General features: G+C 35.3%; 1 protein-coding gene across 3 annotated transcripts; it reads right to left on the minus strand.

Annotated features, from left to right (window-relative positions):
* Positions 1 to 1,199: 1,199 nt before the first annotated feature.
* Positions 1,200 to 13,115, minus strand: LOC121876670 (spermatogenesis-defective protein 39 homolog). 3 transcript variants are annotated; one of them, XM_042382014.1, is made up of 14 exons: positions 12,977 to 13,115; positions 12,310 to 12,401; positions 11,006 to 11,174; positions 10,262 to 10,384; positions 9,692 to 9,765; positions 8,800 to 9,009; positions 7,625 to 7,713; positions 6,829 to 6,856; positions 6,507 to 6,648; positions 5,296 to 5,582; positions 4,593 to 4,724; positions 4,236 to 4,325; positions 3,689 to 3,787; positions 1,200 to 3,318 (listed from the first exon to the last, which is right to left on the minus strand). In XM_042382014.1, the coding sequence occupies exons 2-14, from the start codon at positions 12,388 to 12,390 to the stop codon at positions 3,298 to 3,300; spliced, it is 1,545 nt and encodes a 514-aa protein (XP_042237948.1). In that variant the 5' UTR covers positions 12,391 to 12,401; positions 12,977 to 13,115; the 3' UTR covers positions 1,200 to 3,297. The 3 variants fall into 3 exon arrangements, with proteins under 3 accessions (XP_042237948.1, XP_042237958.1, XP_042237966.1); XM_042382024.1 differs by having other exon boundaries at positions 12,310 to 12,404; positions 12,978 to 13,101; XM_042382032.1 differs by having other exon boundaries at positions 12,310 to 12,403; positions 12,983 to 13,100.
* Between the last annotated feature and the right edge of the window lie 398 nt (positions 13,116 to 13,513).

Raw genomic sequence — 13,513 nt, forward strand, 5'->3', positions numbered from 1 at the left:
CCACACTACTGTATATACACACACACTATCACACACTAAACACTAACCACCATACACTACGAGTGCCATACACTCTTCTTTGTTGTCAGATACAAATATGTATGCCATACTAATGAGGGGCATGTGGATTAAGCTGTTGTGGATCCACTCTCACATATGCTTCTGTGAACATTTGAGAATTGATGCCCTTGTTAAACTTTCATCAAACAAATATGTGTTAAATACTGTACTGTCTGTACAATATACCACCTGTACTATATGGTAATGTCAAACAGAACCCTAAAAATCTGTAATTATAAAAACTAGCTGGTGAATTTGAAGCTTGCAGACAAGACTGAACTTGCAATAGGCAGACCACTGTCTTCCATAATGAGATGAATCAAGAAAAACATGTGAATGGAGTAAGTAACAGGATCAGCAGAAAACTAAGATTTTGTCACTGCTAAACTAAGGAACAAATTGCTGGGGCAGCATTATTCCGAGTTACGAACATATGCTGACGAATCCTAAACTGAATTTGCTAGCCAATAAACAATCTTGTAATGTCACAAAACAACAATACTAACTATGCAAATACCCTTTGACTGTGGCCCAAACAAAATGCAAGAGCAAATGTAAATAATAATGGAGCAGCACTTACCTTCAACCATGATCAGAGGGGTGAGTAACTGTCTTGGAGTTAGACTCATTATCATCATCACCATTTGCAGCCACTTTCCACTCATGTGGGTTAGCCAAAGTAGACTCTACAATGGGCTGATCCTTGTTCAGGGGTTATGGTTAAACACATGATGATTTCAAAGCATTCCTAGTTGTAAGTTTTAAATGTCCTAAACCTATGACCTTTGGGTAAGCTGTGGTTACCAAATGAACTGCTTTGGGCCTACGGGTAGTGATAGGAAATGAATACCGGTAACTGAATCAGGGATTTATTTTCTGGATTAGTTCGCTAAACATTCCTATGAATAAGTGATTCAGGTATTCATTTTCTGGATTAGTTAGCTAAACAGATGCTTATCTAGCACCAGTCAAACACATCATAGTTTCTCACCCAGGGTTGTCAACCCCTGCGAAATTTGGACGGTAAATGGAGTTACCTGAGATGGCTTTAGGCTTTAAAACTTAATGCAGTATGCACAGATAACATAATTTTCCTAGTAAAATTTCTGTACCACAGAGGATAATGAGGGAAAAACATATTTCTAATAGACCTGCAACTTATTTTATTATACAGGGTGTCCAAAATGACAAGAATCAAAGGATATAAATCAGGGATCTAGACCATCTGATCATCTCTGTAAGAATATCAAGAGATTGTTTTTAGAAATTTGTTAATGTAAAACAAATTCCCACTGATTCCAGGTTCTTTGGATACCCTTCAGCTTAATGTAAAGTATAACTACAGGTACAAAGAATAATGAAAATTTTCATTTGCTCTGCATTAAAAATGAGACAGAAAGGACAGGTGTGGGTGTGTCTAGTCTGACTGGCTATGGGAACACAGGGTAGTTGTCTGACGCCTCAATGATATCCTAAACTTACCACACCACACTACCCTTCTTTCTTCTGTGTTTATCTAATACATTACAGATACATAATAATATGCAGGAGAACAACAGTACAGTACAGGGATATGAAGCACAATAATAAAGGACAATGAATAGTACAGTTAGCTTCACAACAGACACAAAGGCAAGCATGGTAGCTGGTGCCTCTCATTCTAAAAGTTGTCAAACCAAATTGAAAAATATTGCAAATCTTCATAATTGCCAGGAAATCATATAATTCCAAACAATAAAGCAATAGAAGCAAAAAAAATTATGAATTTACAAAAATAATATAAATTTTTTCAAGTTGCTGAACATAAACTGTTAGGAGAGGAGTGATAAGTCTCCCGACCTGGTGAGAGAATTATCATATTGGCAAAAGTGCTGCCCACTCTTGACTTTGGGAGATAGATGCCACCACTCAATTGTAGTTTTGTTTTGTTTTTGTTGGGAGTATTTCATATATTTCATACAACATTTTCAGATGACTTTAAAGATTTATTCAACTAGACATGAAGAACACTGAACAGCTGCCAAAAACATTATCTACATGGTGTGGTAACTAACCAATGCAGAATTTATTAATGCCTCATTTTTACTCTAGGAGCTTTTTATTACAGAATTACTTTAGTACAAACTCTTCTCTGAAATGGAAGCTTTCACTAACAAACTTCTGCTCTAAGAATGTTCAGTACACTCTAAATGTAAATTCCAGCCACTTTTGGCCTTAGGGAAAGATTTCAATGGCTTAACATGAGATATTATAATCTGGACTATAGAATTTCAAAACCAAAGAGGTCTTGAGTAAAAGATGTGGAAGTTACAAATTCTAGAATCAATTTCTAGGTTCTCAGCACTTGTAAATGTATTGGTAATAAGCATCAACATCTCCGTCTTTCTCAGCATTTTTTCTAACTAATTGAGGAAAAGATTATTCCAAAATAATGTATTTTTGTACAAATTTATAAGCAGTGAAGCTTGCAACAGTGTGTGGTGATGGGTCCTTTCTTGCCATGATTGACTTAAGTAGGTAAATACATTGAGGTGAGTTAATGCTTTTGGCCCTTCTTAAAGCCTCTTATCATTTCAACTTTTACCGAGTGATAATGATATAACTACAAATATCTGTACATGGGAATACAATATATAAGTGAAAATAAGACAAGTGCACATGAGAACTGTACAAGAATGCTGTAAATGCTAACAATATACTGTACAGTATTGATAGCCAAGATAGGAGTCTCAAAATGCATCCCATTTTTCCAATATGATATTAAGTTAAATTTTTGTGGATTCCAGGAACACAACACCAATAGAAATTGAGCATTTATTGTATTGAAAGTACTAAGACATTCAATTTTATTCATACAGCAAGTCAAAATATAGCAATACATTGAATATATACAAAGACAATTTTGTGCTAATGTAAGAACGTCAAGTTTAGATTTAGGAAAATCTTATATGTTTACCTCATTATAAAAATCAACAATGAACTACAGGTATATTAATATCTTCTGAATATTTGTCTGGTAGAAAAGACCTTCAGTATTTGTGGGGGTTACATCCCTGAGATACTTGTAAATGGTGAAACCATGAATACTGAGTGTCTCCTCTATCAAAGTGTTGGAATGGAGAGAGAGAGAGACACATTTCTTTAAAACATTAAAACATGATAGAAAAGACACTTCATGATACAAACATGAATTTTTATCATTATATGGCGAAAATTCACTTGAAATATTTCCTGGCATTAGTTTTTCCACTTGGCACTCTGAAAGAGACGGTAAGTATAAGAATAAAATACGCAGAAAGGATGAAGGGAAGTCAACATTTTCTCAACAGGAAGCAATGTGTGAGCATGATTGCAAAGCTCAATTTTGACTGGGCTATAGAAATCAAATACTGTATAAGCAATACATTAATTTGGTTACCCTTCACCTTCATATTGGGATCCTACTTGGGAAGAACCCAGGAACATACCTGTACCTGATTTCTTCCAATTAACATAATAAATCCATAGAATTCACATTTTCTCCTCATATCTCTCTTTACAGCTTTGATGATTTGCCTGTCTTTCACTATTTTTATGGTCTTTCACTCAATTATTGCATGTTTCATACCAAATATTCCTATTGACTTACTTTTAATGCATTCTCAGCTTTTAGATACTCTGGAGAGCCGGCAGGTATCTCATGCATGTATTTCTCTAGAGCATCTCTGTCCTTCTGAGATATGTAAGCCTGCAGCATAGAAAGACATAAAATCAGTTGTCAGTAATGAAGGTAAATATACTTCTGAACTAAAAATGGTGGACTGAAGCATCAAATCCCATTTTCTGACAAAAGAATAACAAATATACCACCATTAAATGCTCTCAAACAAAGTCCGTCATTGCCTAGTAAACATGCAATAAGCTGCAGGACACAATATTCATTCCGTAAGCAGCTTTTACACCCAGTCCAAAACAAATTCATATCTGGACCAGTAATTTTCTCAAGAACATATGAAGCTTCAGGGTAGGAACTACTATATTACTGTGGGAGAATGTGATCAAGATAGGAATAGCCACAAATTATTGTAAGCAGATATGTGATGACTTTTCTAACTTGACAAGACTACAAGGTCCATCCTATTTATACCAAAGAAGCAGCAGTGTAGATATACACCATACTAACAGGCATAACTTACATCAATGACACCTTGGTGACACTTGTAGTTCATGGCCAACTTGAGACGAGTGTCTATGGAGTCTATCAGAGCTAAGTATACCGCCAATACCTTCGTCATTATGAAATGAAAACGATCGAATTTATATAAAATATTTTAGTTTTCTATTCTTTATATTTTTACAAGAATCATAACAGAGATAAGACAGTATTAAAGCAAATTATGTAAATTACATGAAAACATCCTAGTTATTTCTCCATGAAGCCAAATAACACATTTGTATATTTATATTGTGTTCTAATTATTTGTAGAATTAATGATATAAGTTGAAAAATTAATGTTAAGAACCCTAATGAGAATATACACAGAGATATTTACATTTGCTGGAGCTCCACTTGCTGACAATGTGTGCACCACCTGCTCAATAGGAAGAGTTGACTTGAGAGTAGAGATCGCTTTCCCTGCACCACTGAATGCTGAGGTTATTGACCCTAGTGCTCCTAGGAGACCCTGCAATAAACACACCAGAAATAATAGATACGTGTAGGCCAACACTATATATATATATATATATTACTTAACCTTGCTCCTCAACCAACAAAATACCAAGTAACTGGTACACAAGTCTTCCATAACCACAAGTTGACACAATTAATAGAGGCCTTCATTTTTTTGGTGACAGGTTCCCTTCTCCAGTGACTCAATAGATAAGTATCTACTAATGAAACTATTGTCAGAGTAAGATATTCCTACAATTTTATACCAACTAGTGAATTATTTGTTCCTTTATCATGGCATTAATATCACAAAGAAATATTCAAGATTTATCAAAAAAGAGCAGATAAGCAATATCAAATTATTATTCTCCATAATGGTCATAAATACCTTTATAACTGTGTCACAGAAAGAATTTTAAATTTCACTGTTAGGATGACAAGTTGAAGGTCTTCAACTTATCATATATGCATGAGAGAGTTATATCAATGATTGCTTTTCACTTAAGGGAAAACATGTGATTCTCAACTCCAATTTAATTACTCCATTCAATGATATGTTGTACAAGAATTTATTTTTATCTTACCTTACTACCCAACCAGGAATCTAGTTCATTAGGCAAAGGCCAATGATTCACTCTTGCTCGCCCTCGCAGTATTGTCCACAAGACCTGATGATCAGTGAAGCTGTGGGCTTTTCTCAAGGCCATCGGACTCCCAGCATGCGACTCCACAGAATCCCAATGATACATACAACAGTAGTAAAGAGTGGTGAGGAGAGATTTGTCTACGATGTTAGCAGCACGAGGGTACTTGGTGAGCATAGGGTTCGTGAGATCATTATGATCTGTTTCATCTATGGCCATTTGTCTTTCTAAAAAGAAACAAAATGATAATATAAAATTATTTTAATACATTTGTATTAGTAGCTCTATTGTGAACATCTCCTATTACTGTAATGCTCAAGTGAAGATGCTTTTAGAAATGCACCCAGGAAATATTTACTTTTTCTTAAATTTGTTTATCAAATGCTTTTATTCCATGTTGGTACAGTACTTGTAAATAATGTACCTGTACTTAAATATAGATTTTTGAAGATTTTTTGTTTTTAATTTCCTCTCCCATAAGTATATCACATCATTATTACAAGTATCATTACAGGGTATTATTATTATTTTTATTTTGTTATAAATCACACAACACTGATGTTTGAGTGGTGTGCTGATGCTTGGAACTTGAGTTCCTTCACTGTCACTTGCAATACACCAAGTTATGTCAAGATTGAAATAACCTTAATTTAGTTATCAAGATGTAAGAACTTGCATTCCAAGGAGTTTTTTTAATTGTAATTGCATTTCTCTCACATACAACTAACAAGTAGTGGAACTTAGATGTGTGGTGTCCTACCAAACCAAGTAACTGTACAGTGTAGTAACATGCTACATGAGTTTGACCCACCAACCTGCAGCCTTTATGATGACCTGCACAAACGAATTTAATTTTAACACAGCACAGTATTTGTGTTTAATTTAGGCTATTTAAGGTCAGTTGTATCTTTTATGTATCTGCTAGTCTGTATCTCTGGTCTTGGGTCCAAACTTATATATTATACATACCTCATACTTTGGGCTCATGGTCCTAAGGTTCACTGCACTCATGTTATAAGTCATTTACTAGTTCACAAAGCTCATATGTTTGCCAGACAGTTGGTTCCAAAGGTGTGTGAACTAGAGAGTCTAACTGAGGCTAATACTGTACATCCTTTTTACTACAACAAAAGAAACACATAAACACCTACCTAGCAGTTTTATGTTTTCCTTCACTATTTTGGCCTCATAAGAGAGATTAGGATCTGTGAAGCTGTTGTCAAGAGTCTTTCTCATGTTTTTCACTTTAACTTCAGGAGCTCTGCTGGTCAGGGCAAATTCGTATGCAAGGATCTGTAATGTTTGGTAAACAATTACGCATTATATAATAAAGCAATGTGGGTGTACAATAGATAACCTGTGTACAGTACTGTATAACAGAATAAAATTATAAATATCATACATGTGTCTGGTCAATCAAGAGACGACATAATGTGCAGTACAGTATCTCAGTACGGTACATGTGATACTTACAGCGGCATCATCAGGCTTCCCAAGCAACCTGTAATATGCAAGATCCATGATCAAAATCGAGTATAGCATTTAAATCTGATTATAATAAGTCTAAATTTTTTTAGAAACAACTTTATCCATAAATTGAAGTATAAACATTACCCAAAGCTAGTTACCATTATTGCACAATCAACAATAACAAAAGTAATATAGTCAACACTTGGAATTATTGATAGAAATGGGATTTGACTTGAAATAATGTTATGATCACCTTATCATAAAACGGTCAAAGCAGCTATACTAAAAACTGTAGATATGTTTCCAACACATATCATTTCTAAATTCTAAAAGGAAAAAGTCTCCAAATAATATGGATATTAACATTCACAACATAAAGGCCACTACAGTATGATGGTTTTACCTGGAGGAATCATTCCCTGTAGTTAGATCACAGAAAATATGGTTAGAGTCCTAACTTGGCTCTACACTTACATCAGTCTTGCTGCTTCTATTCCCTTACCCACAGAACAGACATACAGGAACAACCCCTCATTTATGTTCATCAGTTTAGCAGATGGTCTAAGTATACAGTACAGTATAAGATTTAAGCAACACCCATTACTCAGCTTGAACAACCAACTTAATGAAGACCTTAAATGATTTCAATTTGGCAAAATGATATTGTTTTACTTTTTATGATAGAAATGACACATACCATTCTATTTTAACTGTAAGAAAAGTACATGAAACAGGCATATAGAAATTTGATTTCTATATTTTCTATAATACATAAAATTTAAGCCAGAAAAAAAATTACCTGAGAAAGTCGATGGCTTCTGCATAGTTGTGGCGTTTCTTTAGATAAGTGACATAGAGCTGAGTTGCATGTGGTCTTTCTTGCATTTCCTAAGGATAAGAAAAATATGGTATACAGTATACAGTAATAACTTTCACAAAACAAGAGTTCTCTGAAGACAATGAAGCTAACCTGAGGATTTACGTCTAGGTGTCATTTACTGGTCATTCACACAAAATCTGGTGACTGTTGTATGCAGGTCAGCATCATTACCTCTCCCCCACCATGTGAAAAAATGCACAATTGTGTGACTGGTTTGGTTGTATATGTGAAACTCGTACAATCAGCGTAGGGATGTGTGGATTCAACTAAGCAGGTGGGCATTGTGAGATCTTTGTGAAAACAGATGGAGCAGCAAGTAGGGTTGATGAGGCCTTGTAGGAGTGGGTGTAGCAGTGAGTGAGTAGCCAAGCAAGGCAGCCCACTTGCTCCCTCCCACAGTATTGCAGTGTCCTCTGCTGTATGTGGACCTCTACTACTCTCAATGTCATGTAAGTGACCTTTTAGTGTATCTTCTAACTCCTCTATTTATCCATCGATGAAGTGAAAGAGGACTAATGTACTGTACTTCAACATTACACACAAAATTAGATACTGTATAATGATGGGAGCTGAAGCAGGAGGTGGTGCCTTTGTACTTGATCATGAATTTGGTTATGGGGAGAGCTTACAAAGTGTGTCAACAAAATAAGTGACCCAATACTGCATTTAACATCTCTTTCTTTAAAAATAACAGCAAGAATAAGAAGTCTCTAGCCAGAATAAATGGAGAATCCTTGGAATGTATATTAAGGACAAGTTCCAAAGGAAAACAGCAAATTTTAACTGGTTAAAAGTCCCTGTTGATGATGAGTATTCAAGAAAATACCCATTTCATTTATTGTAATAACTGTTCCATTTTATAAGGGTATTTTTCATTGGATTTTTATAAAATAGTGTTAGACTGCATGTAAATGTCTCCTTATGCAAAATTGCATTACCGGTATGTGAATCTTTTTTTAACACAACCCCTGCATAAAGCGAAGACCACATGTAATTTTTATTTAGTTCTAGTTATCAAAATAGTTATCCCTAGTTGGCAAAAATATCAATTGTGTTTGAAGTCTAAAATGGATTATCAATGTTTAGCCACTTACCTTTATAAATAGACTCTTTTTGACAGTGTTTTTCATGTGTAACACTGTTGCTAATATTGCACTTCCATCCATGGTATTCAAAGCAGCATCAAGCAAAGCAAGTTTATCTTCATGACTACGATAACACTCTAGAGAGTATGGCTGACCTAAGAGTATTCGGGTGACAGTATCATCTGGTGGTAACGTGAGGTTGTATCTTGAATAAGAATTCTGAAAACAGAAAATATAATTATTCACCATTAGTAATTACTGTACTGTACTGTATTATCAAAACATTGTACAGAAAACAGTACTGCATACAGCGGACCAAGTATTTCGACAACCCTACCAAGACAACAGGAGTCATTGGACTCCTCCGTAAAGATACTTTTTGGAGCGAGTGTATAGTACTGTACATTTAAAAATTTAAATGAAAAATCTTTTGGTACATAGAGTAAAATCCATATTAATATGTGTATTAGCAATAAGCATAAACTGACTGACAGCAAATACATTATCCTATTAAATAAAATATTACTAAAAGCAATGAATGCCTTTCCAACTAAGCAAATATGTACTGTACAGTACTGTACTGTACTACACATCTGGTGGTTTAGTCTAAGAGCAATGATGAAAGATCAAAGTCTTGACTCTACAGCTTGTTCATTTGAATCCCATGTACTTTGGTGTATCTAACTAAACTAGGGCACATCTTCACTAGATAGAGGGAGGTTATAAAATGCATAAAGAATGCATTAATCTGCCAAAAACAGATCCAAACAGCTGAAGGTGTAACTGGAATCTGAAGGTAAGGTGAAACTCGGCCCCATTTTCTGACCTGCCTGGATCATAGAGAGCTATTACATGCATACTGTACTGCACATATAAATAGATTGGTAAAAGAATGACTTACTTCCAGTCTTTTCTTTAGCTGAGAAATTTCATTGTCTTTTGCAGAACACTGCACACAATATCCATTTCCCTGTCCTGAAATAACAGCAAAATAATACTGTACAAGATTAAAATCAACACAACTACAGTAAACAAATACTTATTTCACAGAATGGTCAAAGTCAGTAACTAGAAATGAAAATCGTGACATTTCATATGTCAACTATACTGTATTTTAGTACGTACTGTACTGTACCACCACTATCATTACCTTACAAAATCATTGCAGGGGGCTTTTATTAAGAGGGAATTATGATTTCCAATTTTAAAAATATTGTATCAGAACTTCCAAACTAGTTAAGGGCATCAGCCATAAAGTTAAAACCAAGATACAGGTTATTAAGAGAAAAGAGATCAATGCCCAAACCATAACAGGACAAGCATAACAATAACAAGTCCTTCAATTATGTTAATCCATAAACTGAATTACAGTACAATATTGTTTTAAGTATACTGTACAATACAATACTGCATTACATTAATCTAACAGTAAAAAACAATATACTATATAAAAAGATGAATGCAACATTACCTTGTGAAGAGTTCCACTTAATAGAAACTGAAGGCGGTTTCCAAGAATCCAATTTTTCACCAATAGCCTTGCCAACACCTTTAGACAACTTCTCACTATTATTTCCTGTGCCCGGAATGTCAACTGCACACAAAAGGATTGGGATACAAAATTTTATTATGTGCCCTTTGCAGCACTTGAATAAGATTTAAAACTAAATGACATAAAGAACCAGCACTGTACCACTAATCATCATTGGCAACACCTTCATTGTAAAATATCAAGGAATACAACAATGAATGTTTAAACCTTCTTGTTTTCAAAATAATACGGAAAGAATACAAATACTTAGTAGATGAAACTTGGGGAGAAAGTTTATCACAAGGTTATAAACAGAACAAGAAGCTGTTCTGGAGGAGACTGAAAAGGGTGAGAGAACCAAGAGCAGAATAGAAATGGAATCCCATCTTCTGGTTGGGGAAGAAAGTGAATGTCACCAAGAATGTGGGGTTCCCTGACCACATTTGATCAACTCTTCTACCTTATAAGTAATGAACCAACTTACAAGAGGACCCACTTCTTTAAAAACTTTATGATTCACTTTTGGTTGGAAGTGTACAATATGTCACAACACATTTCACTGTATACAAAGCTGATGAGGAAGCTATGTCATAAGGAATTAGAAAGCCCTATGAATCATTAGTCATCCATAGATTCCAATATAATGCACAGGTTTATATGAGAACAATGCTGTACTTAACTTACCAACTGCCCTGTCTGTCACAGAATGTATAGTGATATTGTCAGTAATACTGGTGCAGCTGGGGACAGGTTGTCCTCCATGAGAAACTGCATTACCCGAACCATTGCAGGGGGCTGTCTTGGAGGATTGACTCAGGTAACCTCCTGCATAACCTGTCCAACTGACATTACTCTGAAATTGTAAAACATTAAACGATACCAGTACTTAACTATGCTTCAATTTCTAGTCCTCAATATATACTACACAAGAGACCCTTCGTATTTATGGGTTCTGTATTCATTGTTATGGTAATTCACAGATTGCAACTGGGCTGTATACCCAGCCACAGCACTCCAATCTCCCACTGTGAAAACTAGTGAGGTGTACCACACAGCTCATCACATTTTGCACGTCAAAACCAATATCTCGCAAAATGCATTCTTCATGCACTTTTTGTATGTTTCACAAGGTAAGGACACCTTTATCTTTAATAGAGAAATTTAATTAGATAGCTGGTAAGGTTGGACCACTCTCGTCAAGTATTACTTCAGTAGATTAGGTTAAGTTACTGTATGTTATGTTAGGTTTGGTTAGCTTTTCCACATCCTAATTTATTACACTTCCACATACTTTTCTTCGTAGCCTCTAATAAATCTATGGAAATTATTGATGACTGACCCGCCGCCGATTTGTCATAGAAAATTATTTTCAAAAAGCTGCAATTTCACTGTGTTTTACAGTGGACACTCGTAGTTTGTGCAAATGTGTTAAAAAGTGGTTATTTTTAAATTAAACTCAACCTAACCTTAGTTGATAAGAAAAACAAACGGCAGAAGCATTGTTAGAAAGCCTCAACCAACCTAACCAAAGAAACCTACCTAACTTTACCTAACTTCCTAGCCGTGGGGTTCGCTCTCCGGAACCCCCAGTATATTAAACAGAAAGAGCTTACTATAATATGGTGTTATTTTACGTTTTTTATTTAATTTTTTTTTTTACATGAGAGCAGCTGCCTAAACCAAACGGCTCATAAGCATAAACTAAGAATAGGCGTCCATCGGGCACCAGCGGCGGAGTGTTTTGAAATACGTCAATATGATTGGCTGTTTGTATCTGGGATACGGCATTACCTCCGCATCACCGCCGAGAAAGACAAAGAAGTGTGCACCTAGGCACCTCATTATCTACCAAAGGAAGCATTTGCACAAGAAATGATTATCATATCAGAACTAACAAGAAAATATGGTAAAATACACATCACTAAAAGTAATGCGTCAGCGGGTTAGTCGTCAACATTAACCAACACTACTTATTTAGCAACACTTACATCTTCATCAAAAAAGTTGTCGAGGGCTGAAGGAGCTGTGTCTGTAGACCCCCAATAGGCTTCATTCTCTGCACGACTCATCTTCTCATAGCCTAAAGTGAAAACATAACTGCTAGGTCACATTCACCATTATCACCAATATAAGCTAAAAGTGTTTAAAAAATGAGGGACTGATCCTGCAATCCCATATTATGATCTGGAGTTAGCGAATTGCCAAAGTGACCTCACCAGACATAACCTAAACAAGCTGTCAGGGATGGATACCCCCTGCAGTGGGCTCAAACTAAGGTTAAACATTTCTATATTCAAGTCCTTAAAATAGCTAACTTAGGTGTGTAAGAATGACAAAGTGTTACTGGTTTATGCCCACAACTTCCTGGTTTATAGGACAATTTTTCACAGCTGACTCTCCAATATTCTCGTTTTCACCTATTGTATAATTTTCTCTCATTGCTTTGCCCAAATAATAACAGGACTCCTAAAACAAGTCTTAACATTATCATCTTCTGCAGTATGTTTGGTATTAAGTTTGTGAAAGCTGGTGAAAAATTATACTTTTCCGTTTAGTAAACACTGGACTAGGAGGCCCAAGTCATGCGTAGTTTACTCAAGGACATTGTTCTTATATTTAACTTATAAATAGTCCGTCCAAATGTTAAGATATTACCTAGCTGTAAAAGGTCCTTCGTTTGTAGACTGAGGCGTCCACTACACCACAAGGTACAGCTGACACTTGACAACTTGTAGTAACTCTCCAGCTGACTTGACTCAGTGTTGCCAATTCACCCACTCCAACATGACCGAGGTTTTCCCCACAAAAATGTATAAAATCCCACATATATTCCCACAATACTTTTACACAAATAATGTTGAAATAAGACATAAGCGAAATTAAGGTATTTCAAATTTATTATCAAAAGATGCAAAAATAATGTAAATTAATTGCTGGAAGACGAAATTCAAACTACCAAATGCTATGAAAGCTAAATGTAATAAGTTGTAGCATGCTTCAGTAACAGCTTAAAGTGGCATAAAAAAATAATGTACCTGTAGTATCCTTCTTTCAAACAAAGCATTAAGTTTTAAGAAGAATGGGGATTAGGTTATGGCTGCATGCTGTGGGATCAATAAAAGTTTTAATAATAGTATAACCGTTAGGGTTATGAGGAATCAGTTCAGTCTTACAGTAAATCAGTAGAGGTTA

The sequence above is a fragment of the Homarus americanus genome, unplaced genomic scaffold (genome assembly GCF_018991925.1).
Source record: "Homarus americanus isolate GMGI-L3 unplaced genomic scaffold, GMGI_Hamer_2.0 scaffold33468, whole genome shotgun sequence".
NCBI lineage: Eukaryota > Metazoa > Arthropoda > Malacostraca > Decapoda > Nephropidae > Homarus > Homarus americanus.

What these genes read in the sequence shown, in the direction of transcription:
- LOC121876670 (XM_042382014.1), bottom strand. Translation starts at nt 12,390, where the DNA reads ATGAGTCGTGCAGAGAATGAAGCCTATTGGGGGTCTACAGACACAGCT. An exon ending in TAAGTGGAACTCTTCACAAG is followed by an intron (nt 9,766 to 10,261) that starts GTAATGTTGCAT and finishes CTGTTATTTCAG; the next exon opens with GACAGGGAAATGGATATTGT. An exon ending in AAAAGAGTCTATTTATAAAG is followed by an intron (nt 7,714 to 8,799) that starts GTAAGTGGCTAA and finishes TCTTATCCTTAG; the next exon opens with GAAATGCAAGAAAGACCACA.